The sequence below is a fragment of the Neomonachus schauinslandi genome, chromosome 15 (genome assembly GCF_002201575.2).
Source record: "Neomonachus schauinslandi chromosome 15, ASM220157v2, whole genome shotgun sequence".
In the NCBI taxonomy this organism is placed as follows: Eukaryota; Metazoa; Chordata; class Mammalia; order Carnivora; family Phocidae; genus Neomonachus; species Neomonachus schauinslandi.
The window spans coordinates 1,699,781-1,721,883 of NC_058417.1; the positions used below are offsets into that span (position 1 = coordinate 1,699,781).

A 22,103-nucleotide genomic window follows, 5' to 3' on the forward strand; every position below is an offset into this window, starting at 1 on the left:
GGGGGGGGGGGGGGGGGGGGGGGGGGGGGGGGGGGGGGGGGGGGGGGCGGCGGCGTTGGAGGACGGGATCGGTGGGGTGAGGATGAGGAGGAGAGCGGGCAGAATCAGAGAGAGGGCAGATGGGGTGGGATGAGCCCCGGGAGGGCAGGCGATGAGGAGGAAGCCAGGGTGGGGGTCCCGGGAGGGAAGGTGCAGGGGTGGGGAGTGGAGGACGGGGCAGAGAGATGGGGAATGAAGGCACAGAGACAGGAGGAGGGCAGGAGCCAGGGCGCGGGTTGAAGGGTGGGAGAAAACAGAGAGAGAGTGAAGCTGGAAAAGATAGGAGGAATCCAGGGGACGGGAAAGCCGGGAGAGGGCGCCGGGCGCAGGCAGGCGGGCAGCAGGAGCAGAGGGGAGGCCGGGCAGGGAAGGGGTGAGTCCGGTGTGCGCTGGGGGCGCTGTACCTGCTCGCGCTCGGCCTGCCGTCGCTCCTCCTCCCGCCGCAGGGCCTGCATGTCCCCGAGCCTCTGCTGCTCCTTCTCCTGCAGCTTCCGCTGCTCCCGCTCCCGCCGCTGTTGCTGTGGGTGCGAGGAGGTGCTCTTCAGGCCCGGACCAGACACTCAGCCCCGGAAGGGGTGCCTGGCCGGCCTCCGGCGCCCGCTGGCAAGGGGGCCCCTACTGGACGGTGCGGGCAGGCCTTCTCCCTGGCGCTGCCGGGGAGAGGCGGCGGGGAGCGGCTGCGGGGGACTGCTGCCCCTGGGGGCCGCCTCGGGGGCCGCCTCCTCTGTCCACTCCTCCACCAAGCAAGCCAAGCCACGGCGGCACAGTGCCCGACGGCTAGGCGCCCAGCCCCTGGCGCTCACCCCCATCCCCGCCGCCAGCGGCGCGGGGTGGGCCGCACGGACAGCCTCTGGCCACAAGGGGGCGGCAGGCGCCCGCGCAGAAGCGCAGGGTCCAGGCGAGTGTGTCCAAACTAGAGGGGGGGCCGGCGGAGGGGCCCCTGCAGCCCGGAGCCCCGTGTGCCCTGCCCGTCCCCGCAAGGGGAACGCCGTGGCACGCGCGGCGCTGCGTCCGTCCGCCCGCTGCCGGGCATCTGCGCGCCCCCCCCCTCGCCCGCCATGCCCGGCTCAGCAGGGACAGGGGCTGCTTTGCGGGGCAGCAGACGGGTATCTCCTAGGACTTGGACGATTTTCTTGTTAAGTCCGGCTCTCCGCGAACTCTGAAATCATGTAATTGCTTCAACAAAAGTCCCCACGCTGAAGGCTGTATTTACACCTTCTCCTTCCTCACCAGGTCCCTCCCGCAGAATAAACCCATCAGTACGATGTATACAGATGCGCGCCTTTTAAGTTGGCGATTTAAAAACTCTGTTTAAAAATAAGACTATTAATTAAAAGGTATTTCTCCCACCACCTCCATTGTCCACCTCCAAGTGACAAGACTGCTTTCCAGCAAATCGAAGCCCACGCAACCAAAAAGCACAGGAGGGTCTTTAGACAGGGCTTCCGCCCAGGACGCCGCAGTGCGTGCGGACACCCGAGATCCCGCGGGATGGACGGGGTGGGGGCTCCGCGCACGCAAGGGGCGGGACCAGCCTGTCCGTGCGGAAGGCGTCCACTCTGCGGGCCGCCGACACCCCGCACGCGGGGCCACGCCGCACGCACGGCCGGCGGGGGCAGCGCGCCTTTGCGCACAGGTCTGAGGGGCCGCGGAGCTCCCGCCCGCCTCGCCCGGGGGCCGCCCCACCTCCTCCACGCGCCGCCGCTCCTCCTTCTGCTCCTCGATGCGGCGCTGGCGCTGGTGCAGGAGGTGCTTGATGTGCGCCTCGGGGTCGCGCTGCTGCTGCTGCTGCAGCTGCTGCTTCAGGGCCTCCGAGTTGCTCTTGTTCTCCTGCTGCAGCCGCAGGAACTCCCGGCGCAGCGTCGACTCCCCCGGCACGTTCATGATGGAGCTGGGGCCGGGCGGACGGCGCGGGGGTCAGCGCATGCGCGGGGCTCAGGGCCGGCAGCCCTCGGTGGGCCGCCCCCCGCCGCTCCTCCAGCCCCCGCCGCGGGTGTGTGGGCTCCACCGCCCTAACCCCCACCGCCCCCCACCGCAGGCCGGCGGCCCCCACGGCAGGAAGCACGGCTGCCCCTGCGCCGGGGCTCTGCCCCCGCCCCCCCCGCGGGGGGCCCGGCGGCCCCCCCGCCGGGGCCCGCCCCCCCCCCCCCCCCGCCCACCGCAGACCAGCGGCCGTGGCCGGGGCTGTGGCCCACCTGGGCTCGCCTTCCTCCCCGTGGCTGTCGTCCTCCTCCTCGCTGCCGCTGTACTCGTACTCCGTCTCCTCTGCAGGGGGAAGCCCACCACTGTTCCTTCACCCGGCGCCCCAGACCCCACCCAGGGCCGGGAACCTTCCATGGGGCTGACCAATGCGGTCCGCGGGGAGGGCCGCGCACCTGCCCCTGCCCGCCTCCTTGGAACGTGGGCCCGGGCAGAGCGGGCAGAGCGGGGGACCAGACCCCACAGCGGGCAGGCCGTGGCCAACCGCCGCGCACGCGCGCACGTACGCCCGCACCCGCTCACCATGGAGCCCCTGTCAGGCTGTAACAGGGTGGCCCTGGGTGGGGGAGGTTGCCTGGGAGCGGGGGGGGGGGGCGGTGGACGAGGACAAATTCCCCAGGGGCTGAAAGTTTGGGGAGAAGGGCTCCCCGGCCCGGGAGGACTAGGCCCCAGAGGGGGGGAGCGGGGCTGCCGAGGAGGACCTCCCTGCTGGCCCGCTGACCTTTCTCGCCTCGCTTCTTCCGGGAGCGGTCGATGTGGTCCTTGAGCTGGATGCGGACCTGCCGCTCCGTGGGCTGGTCGCGGATGAACGGGAACTTGAGCAGCTGCTCCGTGGGCGGGCGGCTCAGGTAGGTCTTGATGAGACACGTGTCAATGAAGTCGGTGAACTTCTTAGACCTGGAAGGGAAGGGGGCTCACGCTGGGAGGGCCCCTCGCAAGGGGGGGGGGGGGTCAGAGGTGGGAGAGGGGAATCATCCGTCCAAGAGCCACCTGGGTTTCCCTCGGGTCTTCTCCGCATCCCAACCCCAGCCCCAGCCCCCACCCCTCTGTGGTGCACCCCCGCACTGGACACAGGGGTGAAGGTGGGGGGCCTGGTCCAGTGACCTACCATTTCTTGGACTTGAGTCTGGGGGGTGGGTTCCGGGGGATGAGGAAGAGGGCTCGCATGGGATGCATGTCACACAGAGCTGGCACGTGGGGGGGGGGACACCATGAGTCCCTCTCCTGGCCCCCGAGAGCCTCAAGGAGCCCCTCCCACCATGACCCCCCCATGGCCCCCCTCCCCACAGCCCCTCTGGGGCTCCCTCCACTCCCGGCTCCACACTTACGGGGGGCCCCCTCTGCCATCTCGATGGCTGTGATTCCTAGAGACCAAATGTCACTCTGCAGAGGGGAGAGGAGGAGGGACGGAGCATGCTCCTGATGGCCCTCTGCCCCCACCATCTCGGCCTCTTCAGAGCCACTTCCTGGGCTCCAGCGGACCCCACCCCTCACTGCCAGCACACGACCACACCTTCGCTGTGTCACCCGGCCCATCTGGGCCCCCGGTGTCTTCAGTCTACCCACCACCCCATCCTCATCCCGCCCTTGGCTGCCTCCGCGCGCCCTGCCTCCCGCCCCGTACCCTGTAATCGTAGGTGGCATCAGGGTTCTCGTCACAGGCGATGACCTCCGGGGCCATCCAGTAGGGGGTCCCAATGAAAGTGTTCCGCCTGCCCACAGTGCGGTCCAGCTGAGCACTCACCCCAAAATCCACTGGGAAGACACGGAGGAAGGGGTCATCATGGAGGGTCTTGGTGCTGGCAGGTGCGTGCCCCAGGGGCAGTGGAGGTCCTGGCCTCTGCAGACATTCCCGGACACCTCTGCCACCCCATCCACTCCCCCCTCCCCCGCATCTTGGGGGAAAACCAATGCGAAAGGGCCAAGGGACAGGCTGGAGGGACCTGCACAGCACCTGGGACACAGAGGTACGGGGTGGGGGGGGGGGGGGGGGACTTCGGGACTGCTTTCCAGCAGGGGGCGGCCCTCGCAGGGGAGGAGATGGGGAAGGGCGGGAGCAAGACTCCCAGCCTCTCACTCTGTCCTGCAGGTCAGAGAGCCCCATCTGCCGCGAGGGGACGGGCGTACCTAGCTTGACCTCGGCGTTCTCCGTCAGCAGCACGTTCTGCCCCTTGATGTCCCGATGGATCACCTTGTGGGCATGGAGATGGGCCAGACCCTGCAGCGGGAGGGTGGGCGGGGAGGTGAGCGAGCAGAGGGGGGGGATGGGGCAGCCCCTCCCCACGCCGGAGCCCAAGCGCAGGCTGCGTGTCAGTGGGGAGCGTCCTCGGAAAGGCCCAGCAGCTGCAGGGGGGAGTGAAGCGGCAGAGGTGCCTGTCCCCACCCCCCCAGCTGCCGGAGAGTTCTCCAGGGCCGGCCTCGGTCTCCCACCCCCGACCCGCCTGGGGCCTCCCCGGGGCAGGGAGGGTCCGTGTCCAGGGAGAGGCCGGTGCTCACCCGGAGAATCTCCCTGCAGATGTAGGCGATACAGTCCTCCTTCAGAGCATTCCCTTTCGTGTTCTTTACCAGGTCTGTCACGGAACCAGCACCACAGAACTCCATCACCAGCTACGGGCCCAGGGAGGCACGGGGGTGTGGGGGGCGGGGGGAAGCAACCGTCAGGCAGGGCCTCCTTCCCCTGCCAGCCCCCTGGAAGGAGGGCCAGAGGCCTTGGGGCCACAACGGGGTGAGCCACAAAGCAGAAGGCCATGCAGTCAGGAAAGACAGGGCGGGCGGGGCTGAGGGAGACGGTCTGGGTCCTAAGGAGGAGCCCAAGGAACCCTGGTAACTAGACAGAATGAGGTGTATGCACGTGTCCTCCTTGGGGACGGGCCCGGGGCTTTCGTCAGGGCCCCGTGGGGACCACAGCCCGAAACCACAACTGCCATCCCGGAGCGCGGGTTGGCAAACTTTGGCCGGTGAGCGAAGCCTGGTCTTTACATTTATAAATGGTTGAAAACAATCACACTAAGAATCCTATAAAATTCAAGTTTGAGTGTCCTAACTAAAGGCTTCTGGGGGCCCAGCGACACTCCCGTCCCCGTTCATGGGCGCACTTCCTGTGGCTGTTTCAGGGCCCAGCAGCTGCGATGAGAAGCCGGGACAGACTGCAGGGTCCACAGAGCCCCAGACACCTGCTGCCCGGCCTTCACGGCCAAGGAAAGGTCGGCCAAGCCCTGGCCCAGAGGCAAGACGGGGCTCAGAAAGATTCTCCAGGCCTGCGGGAGACCAAGCAGCGAGCTGCAGGAGGGGTCCTGGGAAGACCCCAGCACGACGCCCTGGGATCGGGAGGGCTGTGACAGAGTCTCACTGTATGTTTTCCAAAAGCCCACATCTGACGCAGAGAAAGGCCAGGAGGGAATGTGTACACTCGTACATGCAAAAGGGCATCTGCATGCCACCCGTGTGGGCCCGGGGCCTCTCCGTCCCGGGGGCGGGGTGTCCAGTGCAGCCAGCAGGGGGCGCCCCGGCCAGCGCCTAGCCTCTGGTCCTCAGGATCTCCCACTACACACAGCCGGCAGGTAAGCCCCGGGAGGAAGTTGTGCCGCCCTTGCTTAGGGCACAGTCTGTGTGTGCGAGTGCCTTGGAAACGGGGACGTGACTCGGCCCATCTGTGCAGAGTACACACGAGGTGCTCAGTAAGTACCTGTCTGGCAACGGCGGGAGGGGAGACCCAGCATGAGCCCCAAGCCCACCGATGTGCTCCCTGGCACTCTCCCGGGGCCGGGCTGCAGAGCAGGAAGGTCAAGGCTGGGGAATGGGCCCAGGCCCCAGAGGGCAAAGACTCTCAGGAATGTTCTGGGCCAGGAGGGGATTTGGGGGAAGCCCAAAGGAGCCACATCGAGCTCTGATTAGAGGAATCATCCAGAAGGGCTTGTGCTCTGCCCGGAGGGTCCGAGCCCTGCCTCTGCACACGGTATTTGGGGCCGTGGCTTCCCCCGGAGCTGTGCGTGAAGGCAGGACTGACGGACTCACCTCCTGCCCCAGCCCTGGCTCAGTGACGATGCTCACCACTTAGGAAGTGTGGGCCACACACAGTGTAAGCTCCTGGTGAAGACACAGGTGTGGGCAAACCCCCAGGACCCCAGGGCCCCCCAGACACTCAGAGGACAAGAGGCCGCAGCGCGTGAGTCAGGAGGCGCTCTGGATAGGGAGGCAGGGAGTCTTGTAGACTAAGGGAGGGCTGGGGGCCGAGGCTGGCTTGTGGGTGAGCCTGGAGACAGCGAGGGCTGGGGGTGGGGGGGCGTCTCACCCAGAGCTGGTCATCATTCCCGGGGGGGCTCTTCTTTATGAAGGCCCCGTAGTAGGTGGCGATGTTGCGGTGGTGAGAGTATTTCTTCAGCATGTTGATCTCCTGTTTGATCTCCTCCTCCTCGTCCTAGGAGAATGGGAGGGCTGAGCCTGAGAGCCCCCGGCCCGCCTAGGTGCCAGCCCGCCGTCTGCCCCCATGGCTCCCTACCTCCGTGACGTCCATGACCTTGATGGCAGCCAGCTGCCCAGTCTTGACGTGCCGACCCTGCGGGACAGAAAGCCGGGTGTGGAGGCTCTGAGTCTGCGTCCAGGGACGGTGTGATTCTGGGACAGGCCATGCCTTCTGGCTGTTTTCTGTCTTAGAAAGTGTCTCCGTGGTGACTGGACACTTCATTAATGGGTCAGTCACAGGGGAAGGCAGAGGCCTCCAAGAAGCACTATGGAGCCTGGACTCCAAGCGCTAAGCTGGATCAAGATGAAGGGTCTCCTCCCCTAAAACAGCTTAGGGAGGCGAGGGAGATTCACCTCTGCTCTGGACTTCCCACAGTTTGAAAAATAGAGCAAGGAGTGAAAGGTTCTCTCCGGCCTTGGATGGAGCTGGGGGAGGCCGGGGGAGGGGCTCTGCCTCTCCGACACCTTCTATGCCCACTGCCTCATGCGCCCCTCCCCCTGCCAGGAAGCCTTTCCCAGAATCACCCCCTCCAAAGCTTTTTATTATTTTTGGCAGGAAAGAATAGACAGAGTTGGGATTTTAGGGAACTCGGGGAAACTCAGAAGGCTGACCGGCCTGTTGATGGCCCATCCCTGGCACTAATGGGAAGTAACTTCTAGAGTATGTCCCTGCCATTCTCCCTCCTCCCCCCTCCTCCCTCTGACATTCCTCCAGGAGCCATCCCAGCCTTGGATCAGGGAGTTCAGGCTTCCTGGGGAAGGGGGGGGGGGGCAGCCCACGGATCATTCTTGTCCTCAGCAGTCATCCAAGACCCCGAGCCCAGAGAAGCAGAACACAGAGCTACTATTTCCACGGCAACGACCAGGCTAGCAATGGGGGAAATGGGGGAGGGGTGCACCTTTCCCCAAAGCTTACAGGGTGGTCCCAGTGACCCAGGAAATGCCCCTGAGATGCAGAGACTGGTGGAAAGGCCTAGCATCGTGTCAGGAGACACATAAGGCGGGTGTGTGCCCTGGAGGCCCCAGCTCTGGGGAACATCTAACATGCCACCTCCCCCTCCTAGTGGGACCCATGGTCGGGCTGGGTGGGCCAGGCTAAAGCGACAGGCAACGGTCCGGGGCGGCCCGGAGGAGAAGGCCAGAGCTCTGGCTCCAGACCCGCTGCAGGCCGGCCCAGGAGCTCGAGAACACCACTTCCCCTCTGCGACAGGTCCTGGGGCTCCGCCAGCGCCAAGGCTGGGCCTCGCTGCGGTCTTGGAAGAAAAGCCAGAGCTGTGCTGGTGGCCTGAGCTCTGCTTTGCGTTCTCGGGTGAGCCCCGACAGACGCGCACGCGCACAGATACGCACACGGATGCACACATGCACACACACACATGCACAGCTACACACATGTACACAGACTCACACGCATACATGCACATGGACACACGCACACACAGATACGCAGATATGCACACACAGATACACACGTGCACACGCAAATACACACATGCACGCACACACACACAGATGCACACATGCACGTGCGCACACATATACACACACGGATACACACGTGAGCACGCACGCACACTCTCGCCACTGCCCTCCTGTGCCCCTGCCCACACCCCGCCTGGATCCAGACCTCCTCCTGCTGCACCTGGGACTCATGGAGACTCCACGCACTGGCCAGCAAGAACACCCCACTTCCTGACCTTCCTTCCCCCATTACTTTCACCCTCCTTGCCTCTCCCAGGCCCTCCCTCCCCTCTCCCAGCCCCCGTCACCGCCCACAGCCCCAGACCTAGGGCCTGCCCCTGCCACCCCTCCCGAGGGCCCCATGGAGGGGCCTCATGTTCCCGCCCCATTAGAGCCTGACCTTGTACACCTGTCCATACGTTCCATTGCCGACCACTTCCACCAGCTCGAAGATTCCAGCGGGGTCCTGCGGGGAGGGGGAAAGAACAAGTGTCGGGACTTCAGAACAGAGCGGGGAGAGAGGTATCCGGTCAGATGAGTGAGCATGGGTGTATTAGAGGGGGCTTCGGGGGACCCCAGACCCAGCTGTGGTTTTCACAGATTGGCTCAGAGGTCCTGTTCTACAGGAAAAGTCCGAAGAAGGGGAGAGATGACAGCAGTGGGAGCCCACAGGCAGTGACAAACTGAGCGTCTGCGGCCTCTGAGCGTGCGCCTCTGGAGCTGGGGTCACCTGTAAACGAGGCAACACCCATCAAGAGCTTGAGACGGTGCCTGGCACAGAGTGCATGTGTTCAGTAAAATATTTTTTTATTTTTAAAAAAATTTTATGTATTTGAGAGAAACACAGCGAGAAAAAGAACACAAGCAAGGGGGGCGCCTGGGTGGCTCAGTTGGTTAAGCGACTGCCTTCGGCTCAGGTCATGATCCTGGAGTCCCGGGATCGAGTCCCGCATCGGGCTCCCTGCTCAGCAGGGAGTCTGCTTCTCCCTCTGACCCTCCCCCCTCTTATGCTCTCTCTATCTCATTCTCTCTCTCAAATAAATAAATAAAATCTTAAAAAAAAAAAAACAGAACACAAGCAAGGGGAGTGGGAGAGGGAGAAGCAGGCTCCCCGCCGAGCAGGGAGCCCGATGTGGGGCTCCATCCCAGGACCCTGGGATTATGACCTGAGCCGAAGGCAGACACCCAACGACTGAGCCACTCAGGCGCCCCTATGATTTTTTAAAAGCAGGGAGAAGGAAGCTAGCAGGGGGCTGGAAATCCAGAAGCCCCTCCTCCTGTCCCTTTCCCGCTTCTTCACTTCTCTGAGGTCGTCCTGAGCCCCAGGGCGGGAGAGCAGGGGACAGAGAGGGCCGCTGGGAGGGGCAGGGGGCTTTCTGGAGCCAGGCGGTGCCAGGAGGAGAGGCTCGAAGGGCTCAGACAAAGCCTCCAGAAGCTCACTGCCTGCGGGACCAAGAGCAAGCAGCCGGCACGGCCGCGGGGAGGCCACCCACCCCTCGGCCACCTGCAGGCCTGGCAGGCGGGGGTGACACCACCCAGAACACTCTCCCCAGGAGGCACCTGGGCCTCTGAGCTGGTCTGAAAAGTATATAACCCGAAACTCCTTTCTCCCCGATTCTGAAACCCAGCATAGGCTTTCTGGAAAACAAAAGAACCCTTGACCGCTCCTCCATGGCCACCAGCAGCGAAACCTAACCTGGATGGGCCGGACGGCGGGGAGACGCCAGCCCAAGGCTTCTGCAGGGCGTCCGCACTGGACGCCCCACTGTGCTCGCTTTCCCGGCAAGGGGACCTGAAGGCGTGGACACACAGTGCCCTCCCTGTACATCCCCTCAGAGTGCGCACCACCGCGCACCGAGACCGTGACTTTCCTCGCCCGGAAGCTCCCGGAAGAAAGGGCCGGAACCCTCCCTGCTCAGCAGCGTGTCCAGCACCCAGCCCGGGCCCGGCACGCAGTAGCCGGAGAACAGCCCACACCTGCTCTGGGGAAGCCGTGAGGGAAGGTGCCGAGGGGCTCCCTCCGCGTGCTCCCCAGGGCACTGGGCTGACCCGGCCAAGCTCCAGCTGAAATTATCCAACAAAAACACGCCGACGACAAAACCACCTTGATCAGGTCTAACAAAACAGTAGGCCCCCCAGGGAAGGGAGAAAGTGTCACTGCACAGGGACCGATGGGAGCGGCTGGGAGCCTGGACCCGGTTCTCGTCTGCCTGCAGGCACCTAGCCCCCCCAGAAGGGCTCAGCCTCTCGGGGGCCTCTGAGCCCAGCCTGTTGGGCAGTCCTTTCTTACGTCTACTCCGCTCTTTCCGAGGCAGACGGACACATCTGTGTCCGTCCGCCTCGGAACAGGGACTTGTGGTTGTGAATTTCGGGGCGCTCCTCACCTAACAGGGAAGGACGGACGGTTTAATTCTCTGACCTCAGACCCGAACCCGCCTCCTCCTCAGATGTGTGGGAGATGCTGGGGGAAGAAAGCAATCCTTGGGGTCAGACGCAATCTCCGGGCTCAGCTCTCCTGACCTGCAAACCAGGATGGCACGGCGCACCTCCTGGGAAGGGCTTTCCAGAGAACGAAGCCGAGACCAGGCCTGTGACGGGCGTTGTGGTGCCCGGCCCCCTGCACAGAACATGGACCATTTCCACACCTGTTGCCCGTCCCTTCTTCCCTCCAGACGGCCCCGTTTGTCTTCCTCTCAATCCCGGGGCGTCCCCGCTCCCGGCTCATGCCTCACCATGCCTCTGTCCGTGGCCCGAGGTCACCCTCCTGACCTTCCTCTTGCGCCCAGAGCCGGCCTGGCCCCTGGGCTCACAGAGGAGCCCCAACACCTCAGGCTGGTATTCAAAGTTGCCCCATCGTTAACCAACCAATAAATATTTTCTGAGTGAGTGTCTACACCCACCCTGGGCCTGCCTAGGCCCTAATCCAGGGAAATCTGTAAGGCAACTTTCTCTTCTTTCATTTACCTGGTAAACATTTATCGAGCGCCAACTGGGTGACAACTCAATTAGGCGCAAACAGAGCTCAACGATACATGAGAAACATGGAAGATCCAGGACGGACCTTGAGATTTACAAGCCAAGTACCCCAATGCAGACAGGTGGCGGTACCGGATTTTATGCTGAAAGAGCGAGTGAAGGCCCTCGAGGCATCGAGAAGCTGCCAAGCAGAGTGGGAGGCCCTGGAGAGTAGCCTTCTAGGAGGTCTTGGGCATCAGCTGTGTCCTGAGCAAATATTTAAGTGTTTGGGGCCTTGTCCTGCTCACACACACACAGAGGGGCTGGGACTGGGTGGAAGGTCCATTTCGTGGCTTCGGGGACAGACTGAAGCAGGTGGGGCACGTCAGGTGGGCTCCTGGAGGAGACAGTGCGGACGGAGCCGGGCTCTGCAGGCTGGGTCGGCGGTCAGCTAGCACCAGGAAAGTGAGAGCGAGGGGGGCCCGGTGGGGGACGGCAGTTTGGTCGGGACGTTGCGTTTGAGATGTGTTAGGGGACGTCAGGCGGTTAGAAACGAGGGTCTGGAGACAGACTGAGAGTGGACACAGGAGACAGACGTCCAGTGAAGGGAGAACACAGGAGCCGGCCTCTTGGGAACAGCCCTGTTCTGCATGCTGGACAGCAGGTCAGACAGACAGCAGGACAGACAGCATGGAGGAGAGCACCACCTGCACGGAGGAGAGCACCACTGGCCCCAGGAGACTGCAGCCCGGGTGGGGCTGGAAGGGCCTCGTCGGGGAGGAAGTGGGGCCCACGGGCACAGCGGCCTCTGGGGAAGCCAGGCTGAGCGGAGGGGAATCAGATGATGGGGCAGCAGGGTTAGACAGAGGGTTTCCAAAACAGGAAGGTCTCCCCTGCCCGTGGAAGGGAAGACAAAAAGCCAGGAGACGGAGGGGCCCTGCCGAATTGACTTCTTAGCCTGAACATAAACTGCGTCCCCTGCGGGGTTATGGTAGCGATTCCGGTGCGTGTCTGGTTTCTCCCGTCCATGCACCGGCGGTCCAGAAGGCCCCGTTCAAATGCACAGATTTAGGCACAGTTCCGGCTTCGCATGAGCCCTTCAGACATGTGCCTGTCCGCGTGCTCGGTGGCTCTCTGCATGCAGGCCCAGCGCCGAAACAACGTGCTGGAAGCATCCTCCAGCTCTTCCTCCAGCTGCTCGAACTCTTTCGTCAGCCGCCGGGTTCCTGTCCAGCCGGACGCGGGGAGGTGGGAAGGGACGGGAACAAGGCTGCAGACAACTAATGGGAGGAGGGAGAGGACAGGAGGGACTGGTCTGTTGAGGCAAGGAGGAAGATGAGGCCTTGACTTCACGGACCACATCGGCGGGAAGATCATCGGCTACGCGGGACTGGGGGCCTGAGTGAGGTCGAAAAGCTGGGGAAGAGATGTCCTCAGAATACACGAGGATCACTCGGGAAGACGCTCCTGGGATCTGGCTCCCAGGATTCCGATGCAGCACGCAGGTCTGGGGTGAGGGACAGATCCCCCCATCGTCTTCCCCGGGTGATTCTACTGTGGGCCGGTCGATGGACCCACTTTGAGAAACTGTGCACTTCAGGGGGGTACTGACAGGTGGGTGGGGTGTGGGCCTCTGCAGAACGGTGATGAACTACTGTCCTCCTGTAGCAGCCCCACAGCCCCTCCAGCCCCACAGACTCAACTCACACCCGTTTTTCTCTGTGTTCACGCGCCGACCCCGCCCAACGATGACCTGTTCCTGTCCGAGCCAAATCCTGTTTCAGGAAGTCTTCCCCAGCTACCCTAGCCCATCCCAAGCTGTCCCACCCATGAATGCCAACCTCGGTTTCACGTATTAACCTCACAATGGAGACTGTGCGATTGAGCTTCTCAAGAATAGGACCACGTGGAGACGTGCTCTTCTTTAAATAATCTGAGAGTAAGACGAAGCTGTCGACTCTTGGCACTTCTATTCAATGTTATACCGGCGGTTCTACTCAGCATCATCAGGAAAGAAAAAGGAATAAAAGGCATCTGGGTAGGAAAAGAAGAAGTAGAACTATCTCTGTTTGCACATGACATCAGCATGTGCACAGAAAAATCCTAAGAAATCTACTAAAAATCTGTGAGAACAAATCAATTGAGTTCAGCAAGGTTGCAGAATGCAAGATTAGGGGCGCCTGGGTGGCTCAGTCTATAAGCGTCTGCCTTCGGCTAGGGTCATGATCTCAGGGTCCTGGGATCCAGTCCTGCAGCAGGGAGCCCGCTTCTCCCTCTCCCACTCCCCCTGCTTGTGTTCCCTCTCTCGCTGTGCCTCTCTCTGTCAAATAAATAAATAAAATCTTAAAAAAAAAAAAGAATGCAAGATTAATGAACAAAACCCAACCCTGTATCTATGTACGACAATGACTAATCCAAAAATGAAATTAAGAAAACAATCCCATTTACAGTAGCATCCAAAAGAATACATTTAACTACAAAAGTGTCAGACGGGGACACCGAAAACTAGAAACATTGTTGGAACAAGTTAAAGACCTAAGTACATGGACAGATTTCCCATGTTCATGGATCAGAAGACTTAATATTGTTAGTATCTACAGATTCGGTGCACTTCTGTCAAAATCCCATTGGGCATTTTTTGCAGAAATTGACAAGTTTATCCTAACATCATATGGAAATGCAAGGGATCCAAGAGAAACAAACAATCTCAAAAGAGAAGAACAACGGTGGAGGACTCACACTTCCTGATTTCAAAACTTACTGCAAAGCGACAGTAATCAAGACAGTGTGAGAGTGGCATGACAGACATCTGGATCAATGGACTAGAATGGAGAATCCAAAAATCAACTCTCTAATTTGTGGTCAATTTAATTTTGACAAGAGCACCAAGGCATTCAAGTCTTTTCAACAAATGACTGGGACAACTGAGTATCCACATGCAAAGGAATGAAGTTGGATCCCTACCTTGTACCGTATAAAATTTTAACTCAAAATGGATCACAGACCTAAAAATGTAAGGGCTAAAATCATAGAATCTTTTTTCCCCCGCCCCCTAAAACCATGGAAATCTTAAAAGAAAGCACAGAAGTAAATCTTCATTACCTTGGATCAGGCAATGGTTCCTTACAAAGGACACCAAAAGCATAAACCACAAAAGAAAAAAAAACACATAAGTTGAATTTCCTCAAAATTTAAAACTTTTGTGCTTCGAAGGACACCAACAAGAAAGTGAAAAGACAACCCACATAATGAGAGAAAACGTTTTAAATTATGTATCAGATAAGGACTTGTATCCAGAATATAAAAAGGACTCCTTAAGGACAAAATAACAATAAAAAGACAAACAAACCAATTAATTAAAAAATGGGCAAAGGATCTGAATAGACATCTCTCTGAGGATATACAGTGGCCAATAAGCACACGAAAAGGTGGACATCATTAGTCACGAGGGAAATTCGAACCCAAACCACACAAGAGCCCACGTCACGGCCACTAAGACGGCTACTGTCACAAGGACGGGCACGGACAAGCTCCAGGAGGAGATGGGGATCTCGGAGCCCTTGTGCACCGCTGGTGGAATGTAAGATGGCGCAGCCACTTTGGGAAACAGTGTGGCAGTTCCTCAAAATGTAGGACCGAGAGTTATCACGTGATGCAGCAAGTAGATGCCCAGGAGAACTGAAAACATACGTATGCACCACAATCCATACATGCAGCACTCACCGCCGCATTAGTCACTGCCGCCCAAGAGCAGCGAAAACCCAAATGTCCATCAACTGGTGGATGCGTAAATGTGCTCTATCCACATGACGGGGTATTATTTGGCAATGAACGGGTATGAAGCATGGACACACGCTAGAACACCAGATGAACCTGGAAAACATGCTAAGTGAAAGAAGCCCATCAAAAGGCCACATGTTGGCACGCCTGGGTGGCTCAGTCGGTTAAGCGTCTGCCTTCGGCTCAGGTCATGATCCCGGGGTCCTGGGATCGAGCCCCGCATCGGGCTCCCTGCTCAGCGGGGAGTCTGCTTCTCCCTCTCCCTGCTCTTGTGCTCTCTCTCTCACGCTCTCTCTCTCAAATAAAAATCTAGGGCTGCCTGGGTGGCTCAGACGGTTGGGTGTCTGCCTGTGGCTCAGGTCATGATCCCAGGGTCCTGCTCAGCAGGGAGACTGCTTGTGCTCTCTCTGTCTCTCTCTTTCTCAACTGAATAAGTAAAATCTTAATAAATAAATAGATACCTTAAAAAAAAAAGACCCCATTTTGTGTGGCTCCATTTATGTGTAAAGCCCATAGCAGGCACGTCCACAGAGACAGGAAAGAGTGGTTTCCAGTGCTGGGGTGGGGGTGGGGCGTGGCGGGGGGGAATGGTAGTGACTGCAGGGGGTACTGGGTTTTGTTTGGGGCTGACGAAAATGTCCTGACCCTGGATAGTGGTGTCAGTCTGTGAGCACACTACAGTCCACCCTACTGAGGTGTGTGCTATGTGAATTACAGATCAATAAGGCTGTTATCAAAAATGATAATCCAGGGGCGCGGGGATGGGTCCGTCAGAAGAGCATGTGACTCTTGATCTCGGGGTGAGTTCAAGCCCCACGTCGGGCATACAGGTTACTTAATTAAAAAAACAAAAAAATCAAAGAAAAATAATGCTAAGAGTAGCTCCCATAGCTCTCAGTAAAGTATTTTGATTGGTGACAGTCTCCATACCAAGAAAGCGACCCTACAAACATGGAAGGGAGCCCCCAAAGTGCTTTTGGTCTATTAACACATATGAAAAGGCCCTCAGCCAAACACAGAAGATGATCAAACACAGCCACTTACAGGATTAAGAGTTAGGGAATTTGGTTTCTATTTTTGGCTCTGCTGCTAAGAGGCTGTGTGTTTCAGGGCAAGTCACTTAACCTCCCTGGGTTCCCTTTCAACAAGATGAGAAGACTTTCCGGCTCTCAGTCTGGCTGTCAATACTCCGGTCCACACCCCACGAAGCTGCCAACCTCGGGGCTGCGTCCTCACGGCCGTGCTGTGTGTCAGGAAGACAGGAGTGAATAGAAAAGCCTCCCTTTGCAGTAGGGATGCAGTGACCCATCGGCTGCTTATGTTTTCGGGGAGTCCAGGATGACACGCAGGATGACACACAGATTTCTGACGGTGCGGGGCACAGGCGTCCCCCGCTCCGCGGCGGTCAAGGGTCCATGTACTTTCGCTGCATAGGGAGCATGTAGGGCGACGGTCTGTGCCGCTCTCTGTCACTCCCGAGAGCTTCTGGACCAGAGCGTTTGCATACATTACAGCTTTAGAAAGTCTCCAGTGGACAGAAAAGACGCTGGACTCCGTGGCCGATGAGCGGGGCTGGGAGACAAGAACCAGACCCCCTCGGGGAGGTCCGCTGCCGGCCCAGCCGGGCTCCGGGGCACTGTGCCCCCCACTGCGTGGCATCCATACGGCCCGTAAGCACGTGCGTTCACCCGTGAAGAGACAGCCGTGGGGCCAGGGCCATGTGTCCCACACCCGGGCAACGCCCCGCGCACACACTCGGGACGCGGCTCACGCGGGACAGCGGCCCCTCGGCCCGTCTCCTCCCAGCGCCAGGCGCGTCTCTGAGTGCGCGCGAGCTCCTCAGCTCCCTTAAATCCCCCTTTAAAGACTTCGCAGAGTCAGTGACCCCAGCTACGGCCCCAGGACCCCTCCAGCCTCGGGCGCAGGCCGGGGGCCCGACAAACGTCAGTAAGCGACAGTGGGGCCCAGCGCCGGGGTCCTTCCCAAGGTGCCGACTCACCCTTTGGTCACCGGCTCTGCTGGCCAGGAGAGAGCTGGGCGCGCCCCGGCCTTGGCTCTTTCTCCCCTGCTCCGCGGGCCGTCGAGGGGCTCCCGGCCCTCCCACAGCCCCCATCTGGAGCAAGGACAAGGGGGAAAGGGCGAGCAGAACTCTGACGAGCAGCAAGGCAGCCAGTCTGGGGCGGGGGGCCCGGCACCAGCTGACACCTTCCCTTCTCTTCCCCAAAGCCTGGAGCCATTTAATGCAGCCGCAGGACAGGCTGAGGAGAGGTTCAGTATGACCGCTGCGACCACCTCTCAAGAGAAAACCACCACCGGTCGTTCACGTCGGGCTCAGGCTGAGATGCGGTGGCAGGGGCGGTGGAGATACTAACTGAAGCTGGGCTCACAGGGGCAGAGGGCTGGGGCCGTAGGGCAAGGGGCGGACAGACTAGCGTGCAGGGACCTAGAAAGGGATAGGAAGGGGGCGCCTGGGTGGCTCAGTCCTTCAGCGTCTGCCTTCGGCCCGGGTCAGGGTCCCGGGGTCCTGGGATCGAGCCCCGCATCGGGCTCCCTGCTCCGCGGGAAGCCAGCTTCTCCCTCTCCCACTCCCCCTGCTTGTGTTCCCTCTCTCGCTGTCTCTGTCAAATAAATAAATAAAATCTTTAAAAAAAAAAAAAAAAAAGGGACAGGAGGGCTCCGGGTCCCCTGAAGTCTGGGAGGAAAGGGGTGGGTGGCAAATGGGCAAAGGGCGGCAAGCACCTTAGGGCAGGGGTGACGTTTCCTGGAAGTGGCCCAGACCTGGCAGGGTTGACCCCTGGTCTCCGGTCCCCTTCCACTGACAACAGGCCTCCTCCAGCGTCCTTCACATTTCCTGTGTCTGGGAAGCGGGAGGCACTCCCACCGTGTCTGCTCTGCCTGCAGATGGAACCCCGGGAGATAAAGGGTTTCGTGAAGTCCTTTAACCATGCAAACTGTTATTTCCAATGCTAACCACAGCTCTTCTGCCTGCCTGCCACACGGGGCCTCCTTAAATCCCGGCTCTGCCTCCTGGGAGCTCCTAAGTCAGACGCCAGCATGGAGAGCAGAGGATGAACGCGCTGACGGGTCATCTGTGCAACAGCGGGATAGGGAGGTACGAGGGGAAACGGACCCCCGACTTTTCTGCTGACCTGTGGGCCTTTTTTTTTTTATTTTTAAGATTTTATTTATTTACTTGACAGAGAGAGACACAGCGGGAGAGGGAACACAAGCAGGGGGAGTGGGAGAGGGAGAAGCAGGCTTCCCGCCGAGCAGGGAGCCTGATGCGGGGCTCGACCCCAGGACCCCGGGATCATGACCTGAGCCGAAGGCAGATGCTCAACGACTGAGCCACCCAGGCGCCCCTAGATTTTATTTTTTAAAAGTAAGCTCTACGCCCAACGTGGGGCTTGAAGTCACAACCCCAGATCAAGAGTCACTGCTCTTCCGATGGAGCCGGCCGGGCACCCCCTCCCCCCTCCCATCGCAGGTCTTAGAGTTACAGAATTTCAGAGCTGCAAGGGTCCATCCACTCAGAATTCCCAAGAGATTCTAGAAGGCTCCAGAGTGGCAGAAAGGAGACCCGGAAGGCCTGGGGAGAGGGGTGGGGGAGGGCTGATCTGTCTTGCGCTGCAGGCCCACAGTGATTACTCACTGGGATGTGCCCTGGCAGGTCCCGCTGCTGTAGGCAGGGCCCAGAGGTGCCACCCTGCCCTGGACAGGAAGCGGGGCTGCGGGGGTGGGGCAAGGGCTCCGCAGAAGAACCTGTGGCAGACAGACAGACAGACAGACGGGGAAGGGGCTCTAGGGAAAGAGTGGGGAGCCGTGGTCCACAGAGGGTCCCAACGAGGGCGGCACAGTAGACCCCTGAGCCACACAACTCTTGGACCTGGGAGAACCTGGGAGAACCTGGGGGAGCCCGGGGGAGCCTGGGCGAGCGGGCTGCCAGGGCCCAGGTGCTGAGACTGGGCTGGGCACAGCGGCCCTCTGTCCGCCTCCCAGAGGGAGACAACAGGCCCGTTTGCCTGAGCTCTCCCTGTGACCCCGAAGGCCCACACAGAGGGGAAGAGGGGCAAAGGCCGTGGGGTACCAAGGTCCAGGCTGGAGAGGGGCCCTCAGCCTCCCTGGAGCGAGGCACCGGCGGCCTCAGAGCCACCCCCACGACCCCGGCAGCCTACATGCCAACACAGTGGCTGCCAAGCACAGGAAGCTTCGGGCCCGCCCTCAGTCCCATCGCCAACCACAGGACTCCGGGGAAGCTGCGAAGCGGGGGCCAGGCAGGGGCGAGGCTGAGGGGCGGGGCTGACAGCTCCCCGGTTGGTCCAGGTCCCCCGGGGACACGTGAGGACACGCAGAGCCGCAGAGGGGGCAGAAGCCCGGGAGGGGGGTGGCCGTCTAGCCATCCTCCAATGAGCCGGGAGCAGCCCGAGGCCTTGTGCGCCTGCAAGCCCAAGAGAGCTCCGGGTGTGCGGGTGTGGGGAAGTGTGTGGGTGCTCGCGGAGGAGGGGACTGGATGCAGGCCAGCGCACGAAGTGGCAGGAGTCTCATCTGATCACCTCCTCCTCCTCCTGGCCCAGCAGACACCAGGCGGCCGCCCCCGCAGGAGGCAGGCCCCCAGGGGAGCCCAGATGTCCCCCATGCCCCTGGCAACCTGGCGGGGGCGGGGACTGTGCCTGCCCCATTCCTACCTGGGGAAGCAGGCTCCAAGCCAAAGCACAGAGGACATGCTCCCCGTGAGGAAGGAAGCCCACCCAGGAGAGGGGCACCAACACCCCATCGGCTGCCCCGGCCAGAAGTAACTAGAACCTGCACAAACTCCCTCCCCTGTGTTCTCGGGCTGCACTCTGCTCGGGCCCAGCCCTGCCTCCCACGCCGGGGCTGCTGGGGCTGCACAGGCCCTCGGATTCCCGGGATGCCGGTTCCCCGGGAAGGGCTGGCCCTCAGTGGGCGGCTACCCTTGCTTTCAGGCGCTCACGGAGCGCAGGGCGGGAGGGAGCAGAGCAGGTGCTAGGAGCTGAGGGACAGAAGGAACCGGGAAAGGTTTCTGTGCTGGGGGGAGGAACAGTTTTTGAATCTCTCCTCCAGAAGGACACACACACACGTGACCTGGACTCGCACGCACGCAGAGGCAGAAACAGGTCCGGACACGACACACGCATGAACACAAGTACCACTCTGATGGGAAACCAGTATGAGCAGCGAGGAGGTGGGAGGCCCCTGCCACCTCCAGGCCCAGGTTCCCCACAGACCGACGGTGGCCTCAGACCCTCAGAGCAGGTCCGGGCAGGAGGGGCAGGAGGCCCTGCGAGGCGAGCTGGAGCGGCCCTAGACGGAGCCTGGGGGGAAGGGCAGGGGAAGTCAGCAGCAGGAGGGAGGGGAGGAGAAGAGGGGGCCAGAACTCCAGCAGTGGTGCGGGTTCTAAAATGGCCACAGGCAAGGCAGGGGACAGATGGTCCCTTTCTGCGGCTGAGCTGGAGAAGTGGGGAAAGGGAAAAGAAGAAATAAACATCAGCACAGTCAGAAATTTAAAAATAAACCCCAAACCCTAAAAGATAAACAGCTCGTGTCTGAGGTCCCACCTGCCCCCAGAGCGTTCTGGGGGACAGACGGGGGCAGGCCCCGGAGGACAGCCCCTGGCCTCGGCCGTCCGGCCTCGCCCCTGCCCGGAGCCGCCTCCTGAGTCTTCCCTCAGCCTCGCCCGCAGCCCCGGGACTGTGCTTCTCAAGTATCACAAGCTGTGGAGCAGTCTGATCTTGGCCCTGCCACGGAACCATCCGCGGCCGGCAGAATCCCCTCCGTCACCTCACACCGGGGGGCCACCACAGCCAGCACCCAAACGTCGGGCACTCCACAGTCACCACGTCATTTGCACTTCAGACCTACAGGGAAGCCCAGGCAGGGCTTGTCAGCCCATTTCACAGATGAGAAAACCAAGGCTCCAAGGACTTAAATGTTTGCTGCAGTGCAGCTGGGACTCCCGCGCTCACGGCAAATCCCAGGGGGCTTCTGGTGGCCCACGCCACGCTGTCCCCTGCCCCACAGTGCCCTGCCCAACCCCGGAGATTTCATTTGCCATCTGCAGGCCAAAGAGGCTCTTCCTCAGGCTCAGACCCGACCGCCTTCCAGCTGATCTCCCAGGTGTGGCTCATCTGGAGCCTCGCCAGCCCCGCCTCGGGGTCATTTGTTTCTTGCTGGGACAGAGGCGGAGGCAGAGAGGCCCTGCCTGGACTTCTCCGGGCTCTTCTAACTCACCACACCCTTGCTCACCGCTGAGGCTCTGCACCTGCTGTTCACTCCTCCAAGCACACTGCTCCCGCCCCGGACCTGCGGGCCGTGCCCATCCTCCAGGACGCCTCCCTGGCTGACCACCTGCTCCCACAGGACCCTTCTGCGGCACAATCATGTTTTGTGATTAAGTCTTTAACTGTCTCCTCTGCTAGGCCGTTCTTAGGGGTCAGGGCCACATTCAGAACCTGTCTGTTGAATGAATATAGAAAAGCAAGAGAGCTGGTGTTCTCTGGGAAAGCCTTCCACCCTCCCTAGTGCAATCAATGGTTTCTAACACTAGTTTTGGGTTTATCTCCATACTTCCCAAGTAATCCATGAATATTCACTGAAAAGCTATGCACTAAAGCAGCTGCTAAAAGTTAATCCCTTTTTGTCATGTCAATCAGCACCCTGTAATTTATACGTGTGGTGATTATGTATCTCTAGAAAGTGGACTTTGTTAAAGCAGTGAACTCTCATACAGTTGGCAAAACCCAAACAAGAACGTGATTCTTTTGTTTTAAGTAGGCTCCGCACCCAACATGGGGCTTGAACTCACAACCTTGAGATTAAGAGTTGCATGTTCGCTCTACCAACTGAGCCAGCCAGGCGCCCCCAAACGAGAACATTAATAAGGATCCAAAGACTGTGGGAAGCCAGCAGGCAAGAAGAGATCCAGGGCTAGCGTCCTGGAGGTGAAAGGAGAAAGCAGCAGGCAGAGGCTGGGCTGGGTGAGACTGGGCTGGTGTGTATGCGCCACTGAGACCCACAAGGGCTGGCGCTGGTCTGAAGCCTCCATGTGAAGGGGGCAAACCAGCAGGTCACTTCACCTCGGAGACCCCCATCTCCTTGTCTACCCAATCCCGTCACAAGAATTCTTGGATGTGAAAACATTTTGAAATCCACTAAGTGTACAAATTTGCACAAAATCATTATGAAGAGACTGCCTCCCAGAGAGCAAGGGAAAACTGTGTCGAAAGGTGACTTATTAACACTGTTGGTGTCTCCGGGATTTGGGGTGAAGAGTGGCCGACACAGGAGAGGAGAAACCAGTCAAAAGCAGAACCGAGTGTAGGACAGGTGAAAGATGGGGGGGCGGCGGGCAGATTGAGGGCCCTGGAGGCAGGGCTGAGAGGGGCTGGGAGGAGGGTTGTCCCTGTGGAAGG

At 60.3% G+C, this 22,103-nt stretch overlaps 1 protein-coding gene across 1 annotated transcript in view; it reads right to left on the reverse strand.

Moving 5' to 3' along the window:
• Nucleotides 1-22,103, reverse strand: part of MINK1 (misshapen like kinase 1) — a 45,797-nt gene that overhangs the window by 8,338 nt on the left and 15,356 nt on the right. The window contains exons 2-13 of the mRNA XM_044921395.1: nt 8,339-8,404; nt 6,518-6,574; nt 6,311-6,436; nt 4,516-4,626; nt 4,147-4,237; nt 3,644-3,774; nt 3,348-3,402; nt 3,128-3,206; nt 2,741-2,916; nt 2,235-2,304; nt 1,726-1,930; nt 444-557 (exon numbers count right to left, since the gene is read on the reverse strand). Coding sequence (XP_044777330.1) covers nt 444-557; nt 1,726-1,930; nt 2,235-2,304; nt 2,741-2,916; nt 3,128-3,206; nt 3,348-3,402; nt 3,644-3,774; nt 4,147-4,237; nt 4,516-4,626; nt 6,311-6,436; nt 6,518-6,574; nt 8,339-8,404 — 1,281 coding nt within the window. The remainder of the gene's footprint in view (nt 1-443; nt 558-1,725; nt 1,931-2,234; nt 2,305-2,740; nt 2,917-3,127; nt 3,207-3,347; nt 3,403-3,643; nt 3,775-4,146; nt 4,238-4,515; nt 4,627-6,310; nt 6,437-6,517; nt 6,575-8,338; nt 8,405-22,103) is intronic.